At 39.0% G+C, this 19,907-nt stretch overlaps 1 protein-coding gene and 1 pseudogene across 11 annotated transcripts in view; both read right to left on the bottom strand.

Annotated features, from left to right (window-relative positions):
- NUP210L (nucleoporin 210 like) overlaps positions 1 to 19,907 on the bottom strand; it is a 102,102-nt gene that overhangs the window by 17,579 nt on the left and 64,616 nt on the right. For 9 of the 11 annotated variants that reach the window (XM_070785585.1, XM_070785587.1, XM_070785588.1 and 6 more), the window contains 15 exons: positions 17,564 to 17,652; positions 16,951 to 17,055; positions 16,553 to 16,654; positions 14,901 to 15,029; positions 14,102 to 14,229; positions 12,860 to 12,992; positions 12,364 to 12,426; positions 11,825 to 12,004; positions 11,425 to 11,505; positions 11,205 to 11,336; positions 6,884 to 7,042; positions 5,847 to 5,938; positions 4,514 to 4,688; positions 3,191 to 3,366; positions 2,345 to 2,562 (listed from right to left, as the gene is read on the bottom strand). In XM_070785585.1, the coding sequence (XP_070641686.1) occupies positions 2,345 to 2,562; positions 3,191 to 3,366; positions 4,514 to 4,688; positions 5,847 to 5,938; positions 6,884 to 7,042; positions 11,205 to 11,336; positions 11,425 to 11,505; positions 11,825 to 12,004; positions 12,364 to 12,426; positions 12,860 to 12,992; positions 14,102 to 14,229; positions 14,901 to 15,029; positions 16,553 to 16,654; positions 16,951 to 17,055; positions 17,564 to 17,652 (1,962 nt within the window). The remainder of the gene's footprint in view (positions 1 to 2,344; positions 2,563 to 3,190; positions 3,367 to 4,513; positions 4,689 to 5,846; positions 5,939 to 6,883; positions 7,043 to 11,204; positions 11,337 to 11,424; positions 11,506 to 11,824; positions 12,005 to 12,363; positions 12,427 to 12,859; positions 12,993 to 14,101; positions 14,230 to 14,900; positions 15,030 to 16,552; positions 16,655 to 16,950; positions 17,056 to 17,563; positions 17,653 to 19,907) is intronic. The other 2 variants (XM_070785594.1, XM_070785593.1) reach the window with 2 other exon arrangements.
- LOC109556633 (cytochrome b-c1 complex subunit 10 pseudogene) lies at positions 7,049 to 10,750 on the bottom strand (annotated as a pseudogene).

Genomic DNA, 19,907 nt, shown 5'->3' with positions numbered 1-19,907 from the left:
TGTTCAAGCTGGTTTTAGAAAAGGCAGAGGAACCAGAGATCAAATTGCCAACATCCGCTGGATCATCAAAAAAGCAAGAGAATTCCAGAAAAACATCTATTTCTGCTTTATTGACTATGCCAAAGCCTTTGACTGTGTGTATCACAATGAACTGTGGAAAATTCTGAAAGAGATGGGAATACCAGACCACCTGACCTGACTCTTAAGAAACCTACATGAAGGTCAGGAAGCAACAGTTAGAACTGGACATGGAACAACAGACTGGTTCCAAATAGGAAAAGGAGTACATCAAAGCTGTATATTGTCACCCTGCTTATTTAACTTATATGCAGAGTACATCATGAGAAATGCTGGGCTGGAAGAAGCACAAGCTGGAATCAAGATTGCCGGGAGAAATATCAATAACCTCAGATAAGCAGATGACATCACCCTTATGGCATAAAGTGAAGAGGAACTCAACAGCCTCTTGATGAAAGTGAAAGAGGAGAGTGAAAAAGTTGGCTGAAAACTCAACATTCAGAAAACTAAGATCATGGCATCCAGCCCCATCACTTCATGGCAGATAGATGGGCAAACAAAAACAGATTTTATTTTGGGGGGCTCAAAAATCACTGCAGATGGTGACTGCAGCCATGAAATTAAAAGACACTTACTCCTTGGAAGGAAAGTTATGACCAACCTAGATAGCATATTCAAAAGCAGAGACATTACTTTGCCAACAAAGGTCCGTCTAGTTAAGGCTATGGTTTTTCCAGTGGTCATGTATGGATGTGAGAGTTGGACTATGAAGAAAGCTGAGCGATGAAGAATTGATGCTGAACTGTTGTGTTGGAAAAGACTCTTGAGAGTCCCTTGGACTGCAAGGAGATCCAACCAGTCCATCCTAAAGGAGATTAGTCCTAGCTGTTCATTGGAAGGACTGATGCTGAAACTCCAATACTTTGGCCACCTCATGCAAAGAGTTGACTCATTGGAAAAGACCCTGGTTCTGGGAGGGATTGGGGCAGGAGGAGAAGGGGACGACAGAGGATGAGATGGCTGGATGGCATCACCGACTCGATGGATGTGAGTTTGGGTAAACTCCGAGAATTGGTGATGGACAGGGAGGCCTGGCATGCTGCGATTCATGGGGTTGCAAAGAGTGGGACATGACTGAACAACTGAACTGAACTGAACTGAAACTTTGTATAGACCCTGCTACAATGAATCTGCTTTAACCTACTGATTGATATCAGCAAGAAGACTGCAAGCAAGGATCAGCTGGCAGAAGAGAGGATTAGTTTACTTTGGCTTAAGTCCCAAGATGCTAGAGAAATGTCAAATATTAGATTGGATTACTGATCCTCGAATGAGGCCCTTCTGCTTCCTCATCCAAAGTGGTACTGACTTGAGATGACCCAAAATTCCAGAGTGGATGACAAGAGTGACCATCCTGACAGAACCTAGGAAAAGGAAGTATAAAAGCCTCTGTTTCATCAACAAAAGATTAATAGTCATGGTATAGTAAGCAGTTAGCTCACTGACCCTGGATTACATGTTAATAAGTAGTGGTTGTTTACAAGTCAGTTGTCAGGATTGGAGGATTTGACTCAGGCTGAATAGAGTTCCCTCTGTATCAAGTCCAAAATATATGGTTAATGTTAAAGTCAGGTTCAATGTTACATCACTTTACCCAAATAACATGTATCCATAACTCCCCAAAGAGGATGCAAAACCCAAACCACATACCACCCCAGCCAGCCTTACTTGGATGGATTATTTGATTGCATACAACCAGTCAATGTATACCATTTTGGGATATGCTACCTGTGACCCTAAAGATATAACACATTTCCAAAGCCAAGACTGATTTTCTGTAACTCAACAGTACTTCTTAGAACAGAAATACTTTGCTGATCATGAGTATACTGTAGCCCAGTGCAAGGCCAAACCTTCTTTCAGTGATGGTATACATGGAAGTCAGGCCTTTAAAGTTGCCTCACAAAACAGTGTACACACAATTGGTTCTTAGAACTAAAGCCTTATTGTCTTTTCCTTCCTTTCATCTCAACCTTTATTGATGTTCAACTTTGCAGTTATCTTCCTTTAGAAGCTAGGAGTGGAGGAGAAGGCATGGTACACTGCACTGCCTACATGTTCAATAGACTTTTGATAAATATTACTGGCTGACTTCTAGTCAGCTGGCTATGGAGAGAAATGGGCACTAAACTAAGAATTATCAATTTAACATGAAAAATAATAAAATACACTAAAGTATTTTCTTTCTCAGAGAGAAATCCTCTAAGGGATGAGTTGCTTTCTAATCCTGTCAGTTGTGAGGTTGAGAAAGTGAAAGTATCCAAACCATTCTGGTTGAGGAGGTAAGTATGGAAGCAGATGACATCTCCGACAAAGGTAAGCTTGGTGTCTGGCTCGATGGCATGCTCTACAGAAACAGGGATATAATCGGCCATGCCTGGATGTCTCCGGTCCCAGAGCCCCACAAGTGTCACCCCTCTGTTCACAGCCTGGGCCATGTAAGTGTAGTTCCTATTCCCTGGTCCAATGAGCAGCAGGTCATCTCTGAAAGTAGACATGAAAGGTAGGAATCTCTGAAAAGAGTCAACAGTTCTGGAGCCAGACCCTATCACAACATTTTATATTCAATAGCTCAAAAGAATTCAGATGGAATTCTACAGTGGAGAGTAAACAACTAGGGCCAGGGATCAGGTCTATTACATTTATATACATGGTGCCCAGCTAGGCTATTTTTCTTAAAAAAATTTTTTTTCCAGTTTGGCTTTTTGATAATACTCCAGTTGGCTCCTTATAGGAGTTTTATATGAACTAGGACTTGTCAAATTCAAATATTAAAAATCTTCTTCATTGAATAATTAATTCTGGTCTTTCCCTCATTTTTTAAAAAAGCAGATAGTTTTTTGTTGTTGCTTTTTTGGTCATACCACCATGTGTGACTTTAGTTCTTCAACCAGGGATTGAACCCAGGCCCATAGAAGTGAAAGCATGGAGTCCTAACACTGAACCTCCAGGGAAATCCCAATATTAAAGTCAACTGTCCCTCCCTATCTTAATGAAAGAAAGATCAGATTCCAAGTGCATAACATGAGAGGAATTTACTAGCACTGCTTATACCAGGCTAATCTACAAGATTTCTGCCATAGCGATAACACCATTCCTTTGCCTTCCATACCTGTTTAAAGCCAGATAAAGCTGGGTATTGTGTGTGTGGAATTTCTCTCCAATGCTATTGTAAAACTGAACAATGAAGGTAAGAGACATGCCCAAGGGAAAGGCTGATAGGGTCCTTCCTTGAGCCGTGTATAGCTTGGGGTGGCTGCTCATTCGCAGGTATGTCACTGGTGCTACCTGTGGGAGACAAAACCTATTGGTACAGAGCAGAATGCACTGGAGGGGACCTATGACCATATTCTGAGACTTACAATCAGTGATAAAAATCATGTTCCTCTTTTGTAGGAAGTAGCCAGCTCTTGATTTCAGATGACTTAAATCAGAGTGAGAAAGAAATATGACAGTACAGGAAATGGCTTTTAATTATCGGTGTGTGCTCAGTTGCTCAGTCATATCTGCCTCTTAGTGACTCCATGGACTATAGCCCACCAGGCTCCTCCGCTTATGGAATTTTCCAGGCAAGAATACTGGAATGGGTTGTCATTTCCTTCTCCAGGGGATCTTCCCAACTGAGGGTTCAAACCCGTGTCTCTTGCATCTCTTGCATTGGCAAGTGGATTCTTTACCACCGTGCCACCCGGAAAGCCTCTTTTAATGATTAAAACAGCAGAAATATGAAGCAAAGCTGGAGTTTTTTGAGGAATGGACTGTATTTCCTCTTTTGTGAAGAGTGTATTATTTATTGTTAAGTAACTGATAACTTATCAAGAATATAGATTGTGTTTTTGTACTATAACAGATAAAGTAAGGGAAGTAAAATACTGTGATACAATAAGGGAAGTCCAGCTTTGAAACCTAGCTTTATCATTTCATATCTTCATTTAACCATTCTAGGTTTTATATTTCTTATCAGTTTAATAGGGCTAATGATGCTTGTATAATAGGGTTTTTGTGGTGGGTAAAAAAAATATACATAAAAGGAGCAACACAAGGCTGGAACATACTAGATTTTTAATGCCCCAAACATTTTGTTTTAGACTAACTTACCTCTAAGGTCTCTTCTAATTCTAATTTTTTTTTAAAGTCTAAAAACATTTAAAACATATCAAAAAGCCTAATTTTGATAGTAATAGTTCTACATTTCTCCCATACCAATCCTTTTGCCAAAGTTGCTCAGAAAACAGTCATACCATTTTTGAGATTAATGTCTTTTATAACAAGGAGTCTAAAGTCCACTTTAATTTGATGGTTCATGTCAAGATTGTCCTCTTATCTTACAATTCATTTCTGACTTCCAGAGAAATTTCTAGTTCTAAACAAAGTCAGTCTGCCTCTTAAGGCCATGGTATTCCTTTTATTTTTTTGAGTAAGTCCCTGAACTCACCTGAACCCCAGTTATAGTTGTTTGGTTTACTCCAAAAGGTTCTGTAGAAGTGACTTCTAACACAGCAGTGCCTGCAATGGAACCAGCTTTCAGGAGCCCTTCACCATCCTCCTCGATGACAGATGAATTAGGGAAACACTTGAGGACACGGGAACTCACAAAGGCGGCCCCTTCCCTAGGGAATAAATGGGGGCAGGTGGCATCTCTTGGGGGCTCTGACTGATCAGAAATAAAGGAGTAGCAATTGCCTAGACCACTGTTAGAGGCTGTACTCAGAAAACTGCTCGGTTCTCCTTGTTGTGTAGTTATTTGTTCCTCAGGTAAAAGTCAGCCTTTGGATTATGCTTATCTCCTTAAAAATCAAATACTATTATATATTTATCATTAAAAAATTATTTGGTGAAAAGAATTAAAAACAGGTAAAGTCAGCTTTTCACATCTGTGGGTTCTGCAACCACAGATTCAACCAAGCACAGACTGAAAATTTCAAAAAGTTCCAGAAAGCAAAATGTGAACTTGCCTTGGACTGGCGACTATTTACATAACATTTATATTGTATTAGGTATTATAAGCAATTTAGAGAGAGTTTAAAGTATACAGGAAGATGAGCATAGGTTATATGTACTATAACCTATAAATGCACTATAAATACTATACCATTTTATATAATGGATCTTTGAGTCTGCAGATTTTGGGGGCAAGGGTGGGTCCTGGAACCAATCCTTGGTGGATGCCAAGGGACAACTGTATTCAAACAAATACTTGTACATGAATGTTCACAGCAGCACTATCCACAATAGCTAAAAGGTGAAAACAAACCAAAGGTCCACCAATGGACAATTAGATAAACAAAACGTAGTATATTCATATAGTGGAATATTATTCAGTCATAAAAAGGAATGAAGTACCCATACATGCTACAGCGTGGATGAACCTTGAAATCATGTTAACTGCAAGAAGTCAACACAAAAGGTCACATGGTATGGTTTCATTTACATGAAACATACAATATTTAAATCCACAGAGACAGCTGATTAGTGATTGCTAGGGACTGAGAGGAGAGGAGAATGGTGAGTGAGTGTTTAATGGGTATGGGTCTCTGGTGATAAATGAAAATGTTTTGAAACTAGAGGTAATGGTTACACAATACTGTGTATGTACTAAACACCACTGAATCAGACAATTTAATTTTATGTTATGTGAATTTCACTTCAACTAAAAAATTTATTTGTGAGTTAGAAAAATCACCTAGAAGGCAATAGTTCTTTTATGTGCAGTGTTTCACTGAGGGTAAAGTTAGATCCTAGCCTATCTTCTTCTCTATTCTCCTTACCTGTTGGTATGGAGTTTGAGCTGAGAATTCATGGACATCAGAATTTGTTCAGGCTGGCACTCTGGATAGAAAAGTTGAAGTTTTTCAAACACCTGGAATGAGAAAATGATGCTTTCCTCATTTCTGGAAAAGACAAATGATGACCTTTACTCACAAATGGACAAACTACAAATCAAGTCTGCCTGACTGCAATTTAGCCCAAGTCCCACAATATTGCTTTCCAAAATGAGCCAGGCATTTAAAACTTATTTAGGTAGTCTAGAACATATAACCTAACACAGCCTGTTTCTGACTACAAGGGACTAGGCATAGTTTTTGCACTTACCATATCCCCTATATTACTTAGATATTAGTATAAAATGATTTTGAAATTTCTAATTTTAGTTCTAGTAATCTAAAAAAAGATTTGAGAATGAAAAACCTATACTATTAAATTAGCAAGGGCACTATTTAGGTCTTCTACCTCCCAGTAAAGTGCTTTTCCCTCTACCCCTCACTGAATCAGGGAACCAAAGCCAAAACAAAGGATAAAAAGAAAAGAAAAAAATTAATCCCAAATCCAGAGGTAGAGAAATTTATTTTCTCTATACAAAATATATTTTTTCTTTGAATTCTAAAAACAGTAGGGCCATTTAACTTTCAGCTTGAATACATCTATAGAAACTTCATACTCTTACACCTTACCAGAAGTCAGGACAGGATTTCATTCTACCTGTGAATATAGCTAAGTGGAATGTACCATAATATCTATCTATGTTAGGCAGAACAAATCAGAACTTAATTCCCTTTAGTTACCATGGTGTTTGTATACTATTCACTGTGTTGGGAGTTGAATGCATGTGTTGTAGTTTGTAAGGTCAATACCCATAGACAAACAATTAGCGGAAATAACAAAGATCTAGAAACCCTAAGCCTATTTTAGAGATCCCTCTAGCAATTTCTCTATCTCTATCTAGACAAACTCTTCATGGAATATAAGAGAATATAACTTTCTTCTCCTTGATAAACAAAAACAAGATTTAGGTTTGGGATCTTACCAGGATCTGAACTTCATCAGACAGTTCTAACAAATTCCCCTCGAACTGTCCAGACGAACTGTTCATACAGTGGACAGTGACTTTGATATTGGTCCGACCAGCTGCTTTTGTGTGGACAACCATGGCAAAGTTATTCTCTACTGGAAGTTGCAGAAAAACCTAGACAGGAAAGGGATGGATTAAGAAATATTCATGAATAAACACTGTGTCCTTCCCTCTTTGTTGAAAATAGCTATCCAGAAGAATTAGAGTTCCAGACTTATTTTCTTTCTTCATTTAAAATTTTTAAAATTATCTATATATTTATGGCTGTACTAGGTCTTCACTGCTGCACGCAGTTTTCTCTAGTTGCAGACGGTGAGGGCTATCCTCTAGTTGTGGTGTGCAGGCTTCTCTATGTGGTGGTTTCTCTTGTTGAAGGTCATGGGCTCTAGGATGCGTGGTTTTCAGTAGTTTTGGTACAGCAGTTTAGTTGCCCCATGGCATTTAGGATTTTCCTGGACCAGGGATTAAACCTGTGTCCCCTGTATTGGCAGGCGGATTCTTATCCACTGTGTCACCAGGGAAGCCCATTTTTTTTTTTTTTTTCTTTTTGTGGCCACACCACACAGCTTGTGGGATCTTAGTTCACAACCAGGGATTGAATCCAGGTCCCCTGCAGTGAAAGCACCAAGTCCTTATCACTGGACCACCAGATAATTCCCCCAGGGTTTTTTCATATTTGTTTCTTTTCATATTCCCAGCAACACAGTCACCCCTAAAGTACACTTCTGTGTTCAGTGCTCAACTAATTCTGGAAAGATTCCTATACAAGAATTCTCATCTTGAAGTCAATTACTTGATAGGAGAAGAATGCAAATGAAAAAAGGGGTTTCCTAAATGGGTTGAGACAGTACAGCCTGAGATCAGAGAGAAGTTAGGCAATCTACTCCTGGAGTTCATAGTGATAACAAGGGAGGAAGATGACAAGAAAGGGAAGCCCCTGTTTAGGACAATGTTAAACTAGCTGACAATTTCTCTATTTGCTTTACTTCCCTTCTAGTCTAGACTAGATAGGATTAGACCTTGATGGACTTCTGCTGAGAGAGAAGGGAGGTCCAACACTAAGGCAAATGCTGAAGTAGGCACTTGCCTACCTTTTTGGCAATTCCATTCCTATCATTTATTTCATGTCCTGTCTCCTCTGCCTTTTTGCTGTCTGGAGCCCTCAAGGCCTTCCTTTGCTCACTTGACTCAGGAGTTCCAAATTCCAAAATCACCTTTCCCTCCATCCCTACATAAAAATTCCCATTTCCCTCGTGCAGATTTTGATCAATTGTCTGGAAGAAGTTTTATGCTAAAGAACAAGTGTTTTATAATTGTTTAATTCAACTGAATTTCTAAATGGTGACACCACAGAGCAGGAAGTCTACCTTGTAGGACATTAGAGACCTTTCTTCCTTTTTTGCTGCAAAAAAGTTTTAATGTTTCCATTTGGTCCAAGGTTTGGGAGAGGCTTCCAGGATAGTTGAAAAGCTGCCTTAGTGGTTATAGAGAAGGGCTTCTGGTGTCATGCAAAAGCCCTCACACCAGAGGGGCTCGTCAAAGGCTGCGGGGCTCCAGAGGCTCCAAGTCATGCTTGAGGGTGAGCCTTTAGAAGAGATACCAACCCAGTTCAATCTGGGGACCAACCAGCCTGTGGAGGTTGGTCAGGTGATCACCATTTTCTTGATGAGTTTTACCTCTTCATCTAGGACGCAGCTCTCTAAGAAGTCACAGAGATGGGGGTCTGCATGGGCAGAACCCAGGTCATGGAGATCCAAAATGGCCTGGCTCAGGTTCTTCTGCATGAGTGCAGAGGCTTCCATAGGATTCTGGGTTTTACCCACTCACCTTCAGATGCTACCGCATGTCTTGAAAGAGGGTGTAGCCACTGTGCTGGTTTTGCATTTTCAAGAGATGCCCGTAGCCCTCGCCCTGCTCATCAGCCAATTCGTGGAAAAAGTGGCCCATGCCCTCCAGAGCCACACTGTGGAAAAAGTGGCCCATGTCCTCCAGAACCAAACCACATCATTGCAGTTGAAATAGAAGCCCACAGAGAGGTAGGTGTAGGAGGCCCACAGATGTTTGTTGACCAGGTGGTTGATGATAGCCTCCATGTCAGTGGAATAATTATGACAAATCTAGGAGTTCATAGTTGATCAGTAATAAGGAGTTAAGCTCAAAAAATGATGTTGGCTGGTCCCTGGTGATCGCAGACAGCTGAGTGACTGATTCCAGTGGTTGCAACTGAAAAAAGGGTTGGCAGGTAGTAGGAGGCTGGGGCAAGGGAGTGTCTTTGGGTCTGTTCCATCCAAGCACTATTGAAGCAAGAAACAGATCCACGGAACTGCCAAATGCACTGCCCGTTACAGACCTTTGTATTTGCCCATTTCATCACCCAGTTTGTCTATGTGAGGTCAAAGGCTGGGGAAGAAAATCTTGTGTAGCTCTCAATCATTTCTTCTGTTAGAGAAAAGAGTGCTTCTTTAGACAAGAAAATTAAAGGAAGGAAAAAGTAGAGCAGGTGCTAATAAGGCTTATGCCATCCCTTCCTTTCACACAATTCCTATTTGCTATCCCTTTTTTTCCTATTTGGAAAAAAAGCCAAATCCTTCTGCAGAACTCTACCAAACTAAGTACAGTTATATCCCTTTTCAGTTCCAAGTATAACCAGGCTCTGTGGAGTCCATGACAGAAGACCCAACCACTAGAATTTCCTTAGATTATAGATCTAGGATATTTTCAGAAAATTGGAAAATTTTTAATTTTTCCATACTTTTCTTTGTAACTGGCTCCAGAAATGACTAATTGTAGCTTCTATAACCCCTCTGATCTCTTTTAAGGTCTAACTCTAATTCTTTGTTTTTGTAGGCACTGAATTGTGACCTGGGTATCTTGGTCCCAGGTTTCTTCTTCCTAAGGTAAAGTCCAGACCTAGGTGGCTGCCACTGATCCTGGACCATCTTGGGTGGGTTCCATTAAACTGATGATCATGTAACAATGTCATGAAGTAGGTAAAATTTGTCTGCAGTATCCACTTCATTTTTTTTCTTTTCTTTTCCAGATTTCAGAGTAAGTGCTAAATGCATTAAAGTATAAAGGCTATTTAAAAAAAAAAAAAAAAAACATAAAGATTCATGTTGCATTGTGGATTTCCTCAGTGGCCATCATGAGGGGCTTTGGGCATTTCAAAAGCAGCAGGTGCTGAATTTGGAGAAGCCAGTACCACCGTGGAAGAACAGTTTAATTAACTATCCTTAAATTTGCCATTGATATAAGGTACTCAGTCCAGAATCAGTTGCCAGTTGGTGGCCCACACAAGCCCTATGACACCCATAGCACCCTACGTGCACGAGGGAAGATTCCAGTTCTTCCCCAGCTCCTAGTAGCATGGGCCCAGAAATGTGCTCAGCAACCAGCTTTCTTAAGTCTTAATGTCAACTGCCCATCATGTAGCACAAACATGATTATTAATATAATTAAGTATGTCTGAGTATGTTGAAAGATTATATCACATATTTAAACTCTATGTATAAATACTTTATATTCATAATATGTTATTCATGTAACACAGTTATTTGTTCACAAATGCAACATTATACAACAGCAAATGTATCAAAGGAAGCAATGCTTTCTTAAGCATTACTTTCTTTTTTTTTTTTAGTTTAAATATTTGCTTGCGGTTTATTTTGGGTTTTTCTAAATAGACATTCACATCTGTAAACAATAGGATGTTGGTTTCAGCCCCAACCCCAAATTCCTTACAAGTGTTTGTTCTCACACATTGGCTAGAACTGCCATGTGTTTTTTAGTCGCTAAGCCGTGTCCAGCCCTGTTGTACTCCATGGACGGTTGCACACTAGACTCCCCATGGGATTTCCCAAGCAAGGGTACTGGAGTGGGTTGCCATTTCCTTCTCCATTAAGCATTACTTTCTTAAGAGCTCTTTCCAGCAAAGTATGTTAAATTTAAACTCTATGTATACATACTTTATATTCATAATATATTATTCATGTAACACAGTTATTTGTCCACAAATGGAACATTATATAACAGCAAATGTATCAAAGGAAGCAATGCTTTCTTAAGAGTTCTTTCCAGCAAAGTATGTTAAATATTGTGTAGTATTATCTGAATACTCAAATTTGGATTCTTCATATGATTTTCAGGTTTATAGCATTCACAGAACAATCAGAAATAGTAAGTAATAATGTTGTGTAGTTTAGAAGGAAGTCAGTCTAAAACCAAGGATGAAATAAAATAAATCCCTAAGGTAATATGTTAACAGATATGTTCATACCTCTGAATGCCTGGGCACTAAATCCAGTACATCCCTTTTGCTCATGGACCAGTGGAATGTGAGCCCAGGGCTGGCACTGCTGAAGGAGAAAGGGGTCTGGGTACTGGTCACTCCCATGACATAAACTGGCATCTGAAAAGGAAGAGTGGTTTTGTGCTATACCTCCTGTCCAGCTGGCATTATCAACATAATGAACCTAGAACAGAACCATCATACTGACCTCAGTAGCTGTGATGAGTCGAGTTGCAGCTGCAAGGATCCTAACAGCCCTTAGCTGTACAACCTCAATCTGTACTTCATCCTGCTCAACAGGGTGGAGAGCAAGCTTAGGCTAAGAGGGAATGTCTATGGGGTAGACAGAGATGCTTATGACAACTCATTTGATTGTTGTTGTTTGGGGCATTCAACAACAATGACAACAAAAATATGCCATATATATGGGCTTTTTGTTGTTGTTGTTCTTGAAACAATTTCTTAAGCATAGGGACTATGTCTCATAACTAAAGATTACATATTTCCCATGGGCTACGGACACCCTCCCCATCACTACTTCCTCCTCCACCTCCCAATATGACTCCCAGATGGAAGAGCAGAAGCAGAGCAGAACAAAGAACCGATACCTGGGAAAACACAATGACTTTTCCAGTATCTTCATTTACTGTCTGAATGGTGCCATGGACCACAGCTCTGCCAACTACTTTCCCTGTAACTTGGCCCCTCCTGTTAACAACAGCCACAGTCTGATTACTGATGGAGAAATGAATGATAGATTGAGGCTGAGGGCCACCTTCAGACATCACCTGAAATTTAAACACACCAGTGAATGCTGGAGTTTGAGGAGAAGTCACATCTCCTTTTCCAACATTCTGTCTGAGCAACTCAACTTCTTCACCTTCCCCCACTTTCCAACCAGCATGTGCCATATCAGCTCAAATGCAGATAAAATACAAGTGCTATAAATAATCCATGGGATTCCAAGAAGTAGTTCATACCATGATTATCATAGAACAAAGAAAATACTAATTTTCTTCTTTATCAGATCCTGTTGTACTTGGTTGAGAGTGGACAAGGGAAGGCCAACAGGAAGAGGTGTATATGTGTATTGGGGTGGGGCAGAGATGGGATGAAGAGAAAGGCTCGTTTTTGGCTTTAGGATCACCTGCATCATGTTAGTTGGAATCAGTGTCATTTTCTCTGGAACAAGTCTAAATGGAGGAAACACCTTGAAGGAGAAAACCAAAAGGACAACAGTGGTTAACTAGAGTCAACTTCACGACAAATGATCATGCAGCTTACTCTAAGGGAAAAAAAACTCCTAATTATGTACAATGAAGTTGTATACAAAGACAGGTATTTTATTTTATTTATAACACAAATTTTCATTTTAATAGCAAAAAATTATAAATTACTTAAGTGAAAATGCTTAAACAAGTTATTATGTATCCGCTCACTAGAACAAAAGTGGTCATTAAAATTATGTTTACAATTACTTTTTTTGGCCATACTTCACAACTTGTGGGATCTTAGTTCCCCAACCAGGGATTGAACTCATGATGTAAGCAGTGAAAGCAGAGTCCTAACCACTGGACATTTATAAAACTTATAAATTTATAAACAAGATGAAGTATGAATTTTGGATGAGATAATTTCCTTACTTCAATTTGCCGAGGGGTTGATGTGAATTTTCTCCCCATCTTGTCCCTGGCAATAGCTACAAGTGTGGTTTGCCCAACAGTGATAGCTCGAAGGATATAATTTTCAGAGTATTCATCTTGTTCCTCCATTAGCCTGAAAAGACCCATGAATGTCTAGGTGAGAAAGATTTGTTTTTAAGATTGGCCACTTATACATCTTTCTAAGATGCTTGTGGGATCTTAGTTCCCCAACCAGGGAATGAACTCAGGTACATAGCCCTTAGAATGCAGAATCCTAATCACTGGACTCCCAGAGAATTCCCAATCTTCTGCTCATTTTAACTCAGGTTAAGAGGAACTGCCAGAAAATAACTTTCAGAGTCAAGACAAAGTTCATAGCAATGGCGGGAAGCTTCTGAAGGGCAAATATTTGTTCTAAGTCTTCAAAGGAAAAAGGGCAATATAAACATAGCCTGGTAAAACTACAAATACTAAATTGCCTCAGAATTTCTGTATTTTTTCTTTTGCAGAGGGGAATACCAGTGCCTCTACTTCTAGATAGAGTTTTTGAAGGTCCTCAAGCCTGAAGCATCCTCAAAGGATATTATCCAAGAAGTTCCATAAAATAGAAGTGTTAATGAGACACATATTAGTCCCAAAATAAGACATCTGAGGATGTGAAAGGGGTATTTTGTCGAGAGTTGAGTGTGGGAAGAGAATGTGGGCTGAAAGGTACTATGACAAAAAAGGAAAGAAGAAAATCTGAAATACAGAGAAGGCAATGGCACCCCACTCTAGCACTCTTGCCTGGAAAATCCCATGGACGGAGGAGCCTGGTGGGCTGCAGTCCATGGGGTCGCTAAGAGTCAGACACGACTTCACTTTCACTTTTCACTTTCATGCATTGGAGAAGGAAACGGCAACCCACTCCAGTGTTCTTGCTTGGAGAATCCCAGGGACGGGGGAGCCTGGTGGGCTGCCGTCTATGGGGTCGCACAGAGTCGGACACGACTGAAGTGACTTAGCAGCAGCAGTGACTATATAACATCCAGCTGAAGACTAGCAGGGGGGTACTCTTTCTGCCCCCTTCTGATGCCTATGTCAGAGGCTTTCTCTATCTCCTTTATACTTTAATAAAACTTTATTACACACACACAAAAAAGAAAATCTGAAATAACCTAAGGGAGAGATAACCAGACTACCAGGAGGGATATTCTCATGATAATAAACTTAAGGAGAAGGAAGAATTGAAATGGTACTCACGCCAGGGTCACAATGGCAGAAGCCAGTTGCAATTTGAGCTCCATGTTTCTGAAGTATTTATTTTGGAACGGGCGTTTGGAAGAGCCAAGAACCCTCACAGTTACTAACACAGTTTTACCTATTTCAACCTGGTAGTTAAAAATAAAAATTAAAAAAAATAATTCAAAGGTAATTTAGTAAAGCTGTCTCATTTACGTAGGGCAGTTTAATGCAGAGGTGGCAAGGTTGCACAGAGTCGGGCAAGCCCTTTGGTTAATGCTAAATGTTCTTGATCAGCCTTTGAGCAAGTAAGCATAATCTATGTATATTCTTTTCGGACAAGGCAATGGCACCCCACTCCAATACTCTTGCCTGGAAAATCCCATGGACGGAGGAGCCTGGTAGGCTACAGTCCATGGGGTCGCTAAGGGTCGGACATGATTGAGCGACTTCACTTTCACTTTTCACTTTCACACATTGGAGAAGGAAATGGCAACCCGCTCCAGTGTTCTTGCCTGGAGAATCCCAGGGACGGGAGAGCCTGGTGGGCTGCTGTCTATGGGGTCGCACAGAGTCGGACACGATTGAAGTGACTTAGCAGCAGCAGCAGCATGTGTATTCTTTTAAGCTGTTCTTTAACACTCTATCTTCATCATGATATTAATGTTGGAATGGTTTTCTTTAAGGGCAGGTATTTCCATTAACATTATCAAAGGGCCTGGCAAATACACACAGTAGCTGAGCACAGACTATATTAAGTGACACTAGTGAGTGAGAATGACACCTGCTTCCCTTAAGAGATACAGCAAACATTTCTTACCTTATCAATCAGATCAAGCTCCAGCTCTTGTATGTCTGACACCGTGAGGTGAGCCATTGCTGGACCCAAGAAAGCCAAACACAGATCATAGACCTCCAAGGTGAGAATTCCTGGATGTAATGGAACTAACTAGAGGGAAGAAGATTGCAGCTGGATAAAGAAGCAAATATGCTCCAAGCATATGAGAGCAATTATTTCTATCCAAATAGAAAATACAATATCTTACTTTCTTTGTGATAGGAACTCTGAGAAGTCACATTATAAGTTTCAGGCATAGCATAATATGTTCCCTTAAAGTGATGCTTCAGTTTGTGGCAAAATATGTACCCTTAACAAATATTTATTAACTGATAAAGAGCAAAGTTTAAATTGACTGATTTCAAGCAGAATCCAACATACATATCCAGTTTTTAAATTATGAACAGGGAAAGGATTCAGGAAGAAAATCAGGTACATTTACACTGCAATCACAAGCAGGGAGAGAGAGCACAGGGTGGACCGATACTTTGTTTTTCCTTCTTGTACTACATACAGCTCCTGCACAGCAGTATGGTTTTTTACATCCTTTGCTGGCACACAGGACCTCAATCTACCCTTTTAAAAAGCAACATTATGACTATAGTAAGTTAAATTCCTTTGAGCTCTGTGAAGCAAATAAATACATCTGTTAATTTAATGTATACTTTTTATTACTGCAAGTCAACTAAAAGAAAATCCCTTGGCATATTGACTATGGAGTCAGATTAATATTTTGAGTTGCCATATCTGGCCGAAAACATCATATACTCAGGTTATAAAGTCAATAGTATATTTAACTATGCACACAGTTCTGTGCTTTGAAATTTATAAAAATTAACCTTTTTAAAATTTTTACTTATTTTTTAATTGGTAGAAAATCACTTTACAATTTTGTGTTGGTTTATGCTGTACAACAATATGAATCACTCATAATTATATATATATATATATATATATATATATCCATCCCTTCCCTCCTGAATCTCCCTCCCCTCCCGCCAGCCTGCCGCTCTAGGTCATCACAGAGTTCCAGGCTAGACTCTGTGCTATTTAGTAACTTTCCACTAAGTATCTTTTTCACACATGATTGTGTATATATGACAATGTTACTTTCTCAATTTGTCCCACCCTCACCTTCCCAACTGTGTCCACAGAATGGTTCTGTTCATCAGAACCATTTTTCTAAATTCCCATATATATGCATTAATATATGATACTTGTTTTTCTCTTTCTGAACCTTGTTTTAACGGAAATCTTATAGTTAGATGTCTCCTACACTGTTTCCATTCAATCAGAACCAAAAATTTCCCCATATTATATGCTATGCTAAGTCGCTCAGTCATGTACAACTCTTTGTGACCCCATGGACTGTAGTCCGCCAGGCTCCTCTGGCCATGGGATTCTCCAGGCAAGAATACTGGAGTGGGTTGCTATTTCCTTCTATAGACAATTACAACAACAACAACAAAAAACTCATTTTTTTGTTTAAGAATCTACATAGGTTAAAAAAGAAAAAGACACAAATGTTATTCTATGTAACAAGTTTGAAATGCCTAATAATATTTTTCCGATCATTCTCCTAAGAATGAGCTTTGACCTGAGACCATCGATCTGGGGATATTTCTAGAACTCACCTGGACAGAGCTTTCTGCTTCCAGGTAAGTGATGGTGACAATATCTTGCTCACTACTGTTGACTAAAAAATAACCAGATCCTTCCACAAGGCTAAATATTTCCTATGGAAAAATCAAGACAAATAATATTCCATTCCCTTTGGATTATAAATATTTCAAAGTAATTTCTACTTACCTAAGAAAGAGTATGACATTAAAAGATTAAAATCAACAGACCAAAGACCAAATATAATTATTAAAGTATTAATGCTAAAGATAATTATTATATATACATTATATACTTATCAGTGATTTTTAACACATAAGTGAGCTTTTTTATATTTATACTGTTAATTTTAATAACCTAGAACTCTCCCCTCCAACATGATTCCATTTATCTAGAACCATACAGCTCCTACCTTCACATCAGGGTGGTTATAGATGGTGGCATTCTCAGGCAATACTGTTACATCATCTACCAGGAGCAGCTCCACAGCCACAGATCTGGGCAAGTTGGAAAGTTCCTAGAAATGTAATAAGAAGCATAATGATAAATATAAACTTTTAATTTCTCATCTCAGTGAGTAAAGATTCCAATACTCTTTCAAGTGCCAAAAATAACACAATCATAAAGGTACATAATTCTCAGATTTACATCAGCTGTATTTATATTTATATCAGCTATATTTATAGACTTCTAAGGTCTATAAATATACCAACTCCAGTACTCTTGCCTGGAAAATCCCATGGACGAAGGAGCCTGGTGGGCTGCAGTCCGTGGGGTTGCAAAGAGTCGGACACAACTGAGCGACTTCACTTTCACTTTTCACTTTCATGCACTGGAGAAGGAAATGGCAACCCACTCCAGTGTTCTTGCCTGGAGAATCCCAGGGACAGGGGAGCCTGGTGGGCTGCCGTCTATGGGGTCACAGAGTTGGACACGACTGAAGCGACTTAGCAGCAGCAGCAGCAGCAGCAAGGAGCCTTAAATTTCAGTTAATTAATATTTTTCACATAACAGTCTCCACTTACCTTTGGACTTTTCTTCTCTGAATAGCCCACAAAATTGACTCCAATGAGTACAGTCCCTTTTATCTGATGTACTTTAAGGATCTGATGACCTGGAGACATGCAGAAAAATACCCTGTGAGAAACAATAACACATAAAATACAAAAGGGTCCCCAGAAAACCAAACTCTACCATAATTTTTTCCAAATGGTATTTTATTGGAGGGAGAAAAAAAAAATCACACACACACAGTGATTAGGGAAATACAAAGGAAACAGAAAACTGGGGTTTTGTGCTGACTTTGCTGACCTTGGGCAATGTTTATTTCTCAGTTCCTTTATTAAATGGGAGATTGAGAGGCAAAAATCTAAAATTCTTTCCAGTTCTAATGGCTCGTGAGTCCAAAAATAAGCTGACAATAGTGTATGAGGAAATTTTTGTTTGATTTAAGAACAGAAGTGAGAAATAAAGAGAAAGTCCTTTGGGATTTTTATGCTTCTAAACTGTTATGTGTATGTAAATGTTATGTCAATCCCTTACTCAAAAACTTTAAATGGCTAACTAGTCCTTATTAGAGCAATTCAAACTCCTTAAACTGGTATTTGAAGCCATCTATAATCTGACCTTGCTTTACTCATTTATTCTTTTCAATTTAACTATCATGAATCTGCCACTTTATTGAGGTCAATTCTTATTATATTCTCAACACATGATGATCATGCATAAACGTGCAGAATATTTTCTCATGATTTTACATTCATTCATTCAAAACAAAGATTTATTAAGGGTCTACTATATATTAGGTACTATGGCAGTAATTAGGATACAGAGATGAAGACAACACTGTTCTTACCTTCAGAGAAACCCACAGCTTAGGAGGGTGGCTGCAATATAGAAGTATGTACAAAGCACATAATACAGAATATATAAGAGCACAAATAAGGAACATTCTCCTTAGACTGGGAATATAGAAGAACAGAAAATTCCTAGATTACTAGAGGAAGAGTTTAGCTAAGCAAAGATGCAAAAGTTAAAAAAATAAAAAAAGAGAGAGAAAATACAACTTATGCAAAGGAAAGAGGAATGACAAGGCTTGTCATGGTTAAGGATCTAAAGTCATTGAGTTTAAGAAAAACGTAGAAACATGTGGGTGGTAATAAAAGGTGAAGCCAAAGAAGCAGGTATGGGTTGGTATGTTAAGCTGCAAGAACTTATCCAGAAAGACACTGTGACAACACTGGTAACAGTACAATACTGTTACCAGTATTGTATACTCTTATACAATAATTAAGAGTATACTATAGGCTATGATATCAGAGAACTTGTGGCTTCATCTATTTATTGTTATGATTTCAGGGCCTAAAACTCAGCCTAGAATATAATAAGAACTCAATAAATGTTTAATGAATGAGTAAACTTACTAAACAGGGATATGTCAGTCTCCCATAACTGCAATGAGGATAACAGGAAATGTATGTATGATAATGTATGTATCAGACTTCCCTTATGGTACAATGGTTAAGAATCCACCTTTCAATGCAGAGCACGTGGGTTCAATCCCCCGTCAGAAAACTAAGATCCCACTTGCTGTGGGGCAACTAAGCCCAGGAGCCACAATACTGAGCCTGCCACTCTAGAGCCCATGCTCCACAAGAGAAGCTCCCCTCGTGCCGGAACTAGAGAAAGCCCAGCCGCCACAACTAAGACCCAGTGCAGCAAAAAAAATACAAATAAATAAAAAATTAAAAGATAAAAATTAAAAAGTATATAAAGTATTCAGTGTAGTATCTGGCATGTCATAAGAGCTCAATAAATTACTAGACTTAAACTATTTCCAGAAGAATTTTAAGACAGAGTTTTGTATTTATTCTTTAGAAGGATCATTCTGGACAGTAGTATGCAGGATGGATTAGACGGTAGGAGAGACACATGGAGATCAGTTAGGAGGCTACTATGGTGATATAGGATAGAGGTTATGAGGATATTAGTGATGAAGTTAGAGAGGAAGGGATAAAACAAAAAAAAAAACATTTAGAAAATAAAATGGATGGTATGTGGTGATTCATCATTACAGGGTATAACAAGCATCTCTTTCTTCCCTACCACTTTTTACATTAACTGTATCACATTATCAGTATTTTAATGTTATAGTATCATATACATATGAGTACTATGATATAGTATGTAGTTAAGCCCTTAAATTGGTCCTGAGTATAAATCATGGCATCTGGTCCCATCACTTCATGGGAAATAGATGGGGAAACAGTGGAAACAGTGTCAGACTTTATTTTTTGGGGCTCCAAAATCACTGCAGATGGTGACTGCAGCCATGAAATTAAAAGACGCTTACTTCTTGGAAGAAAAGTT

Source organism: Bos indicus, chromosome 3, assembly GCF_029378745.1.
Source record: "Bos indicus isolate NIAB-ARS_2022 breed Sahiwal x Tharparkar chromosome 3, NIAB-ARS_B.indTharparkar_mat_pri_1.0, whole genome shotgun sequence".
NCBI lineage: Eukaryota > Metazoa > Chordata > Mammalia > Artiodactyla > Bovidae > Bos > Bos indicus.
The sequence above is the reverse complement of the archived record's forward strand: the minus strand, read 5'-3'. Positions and strand labels throughout refer to the sequence as shown.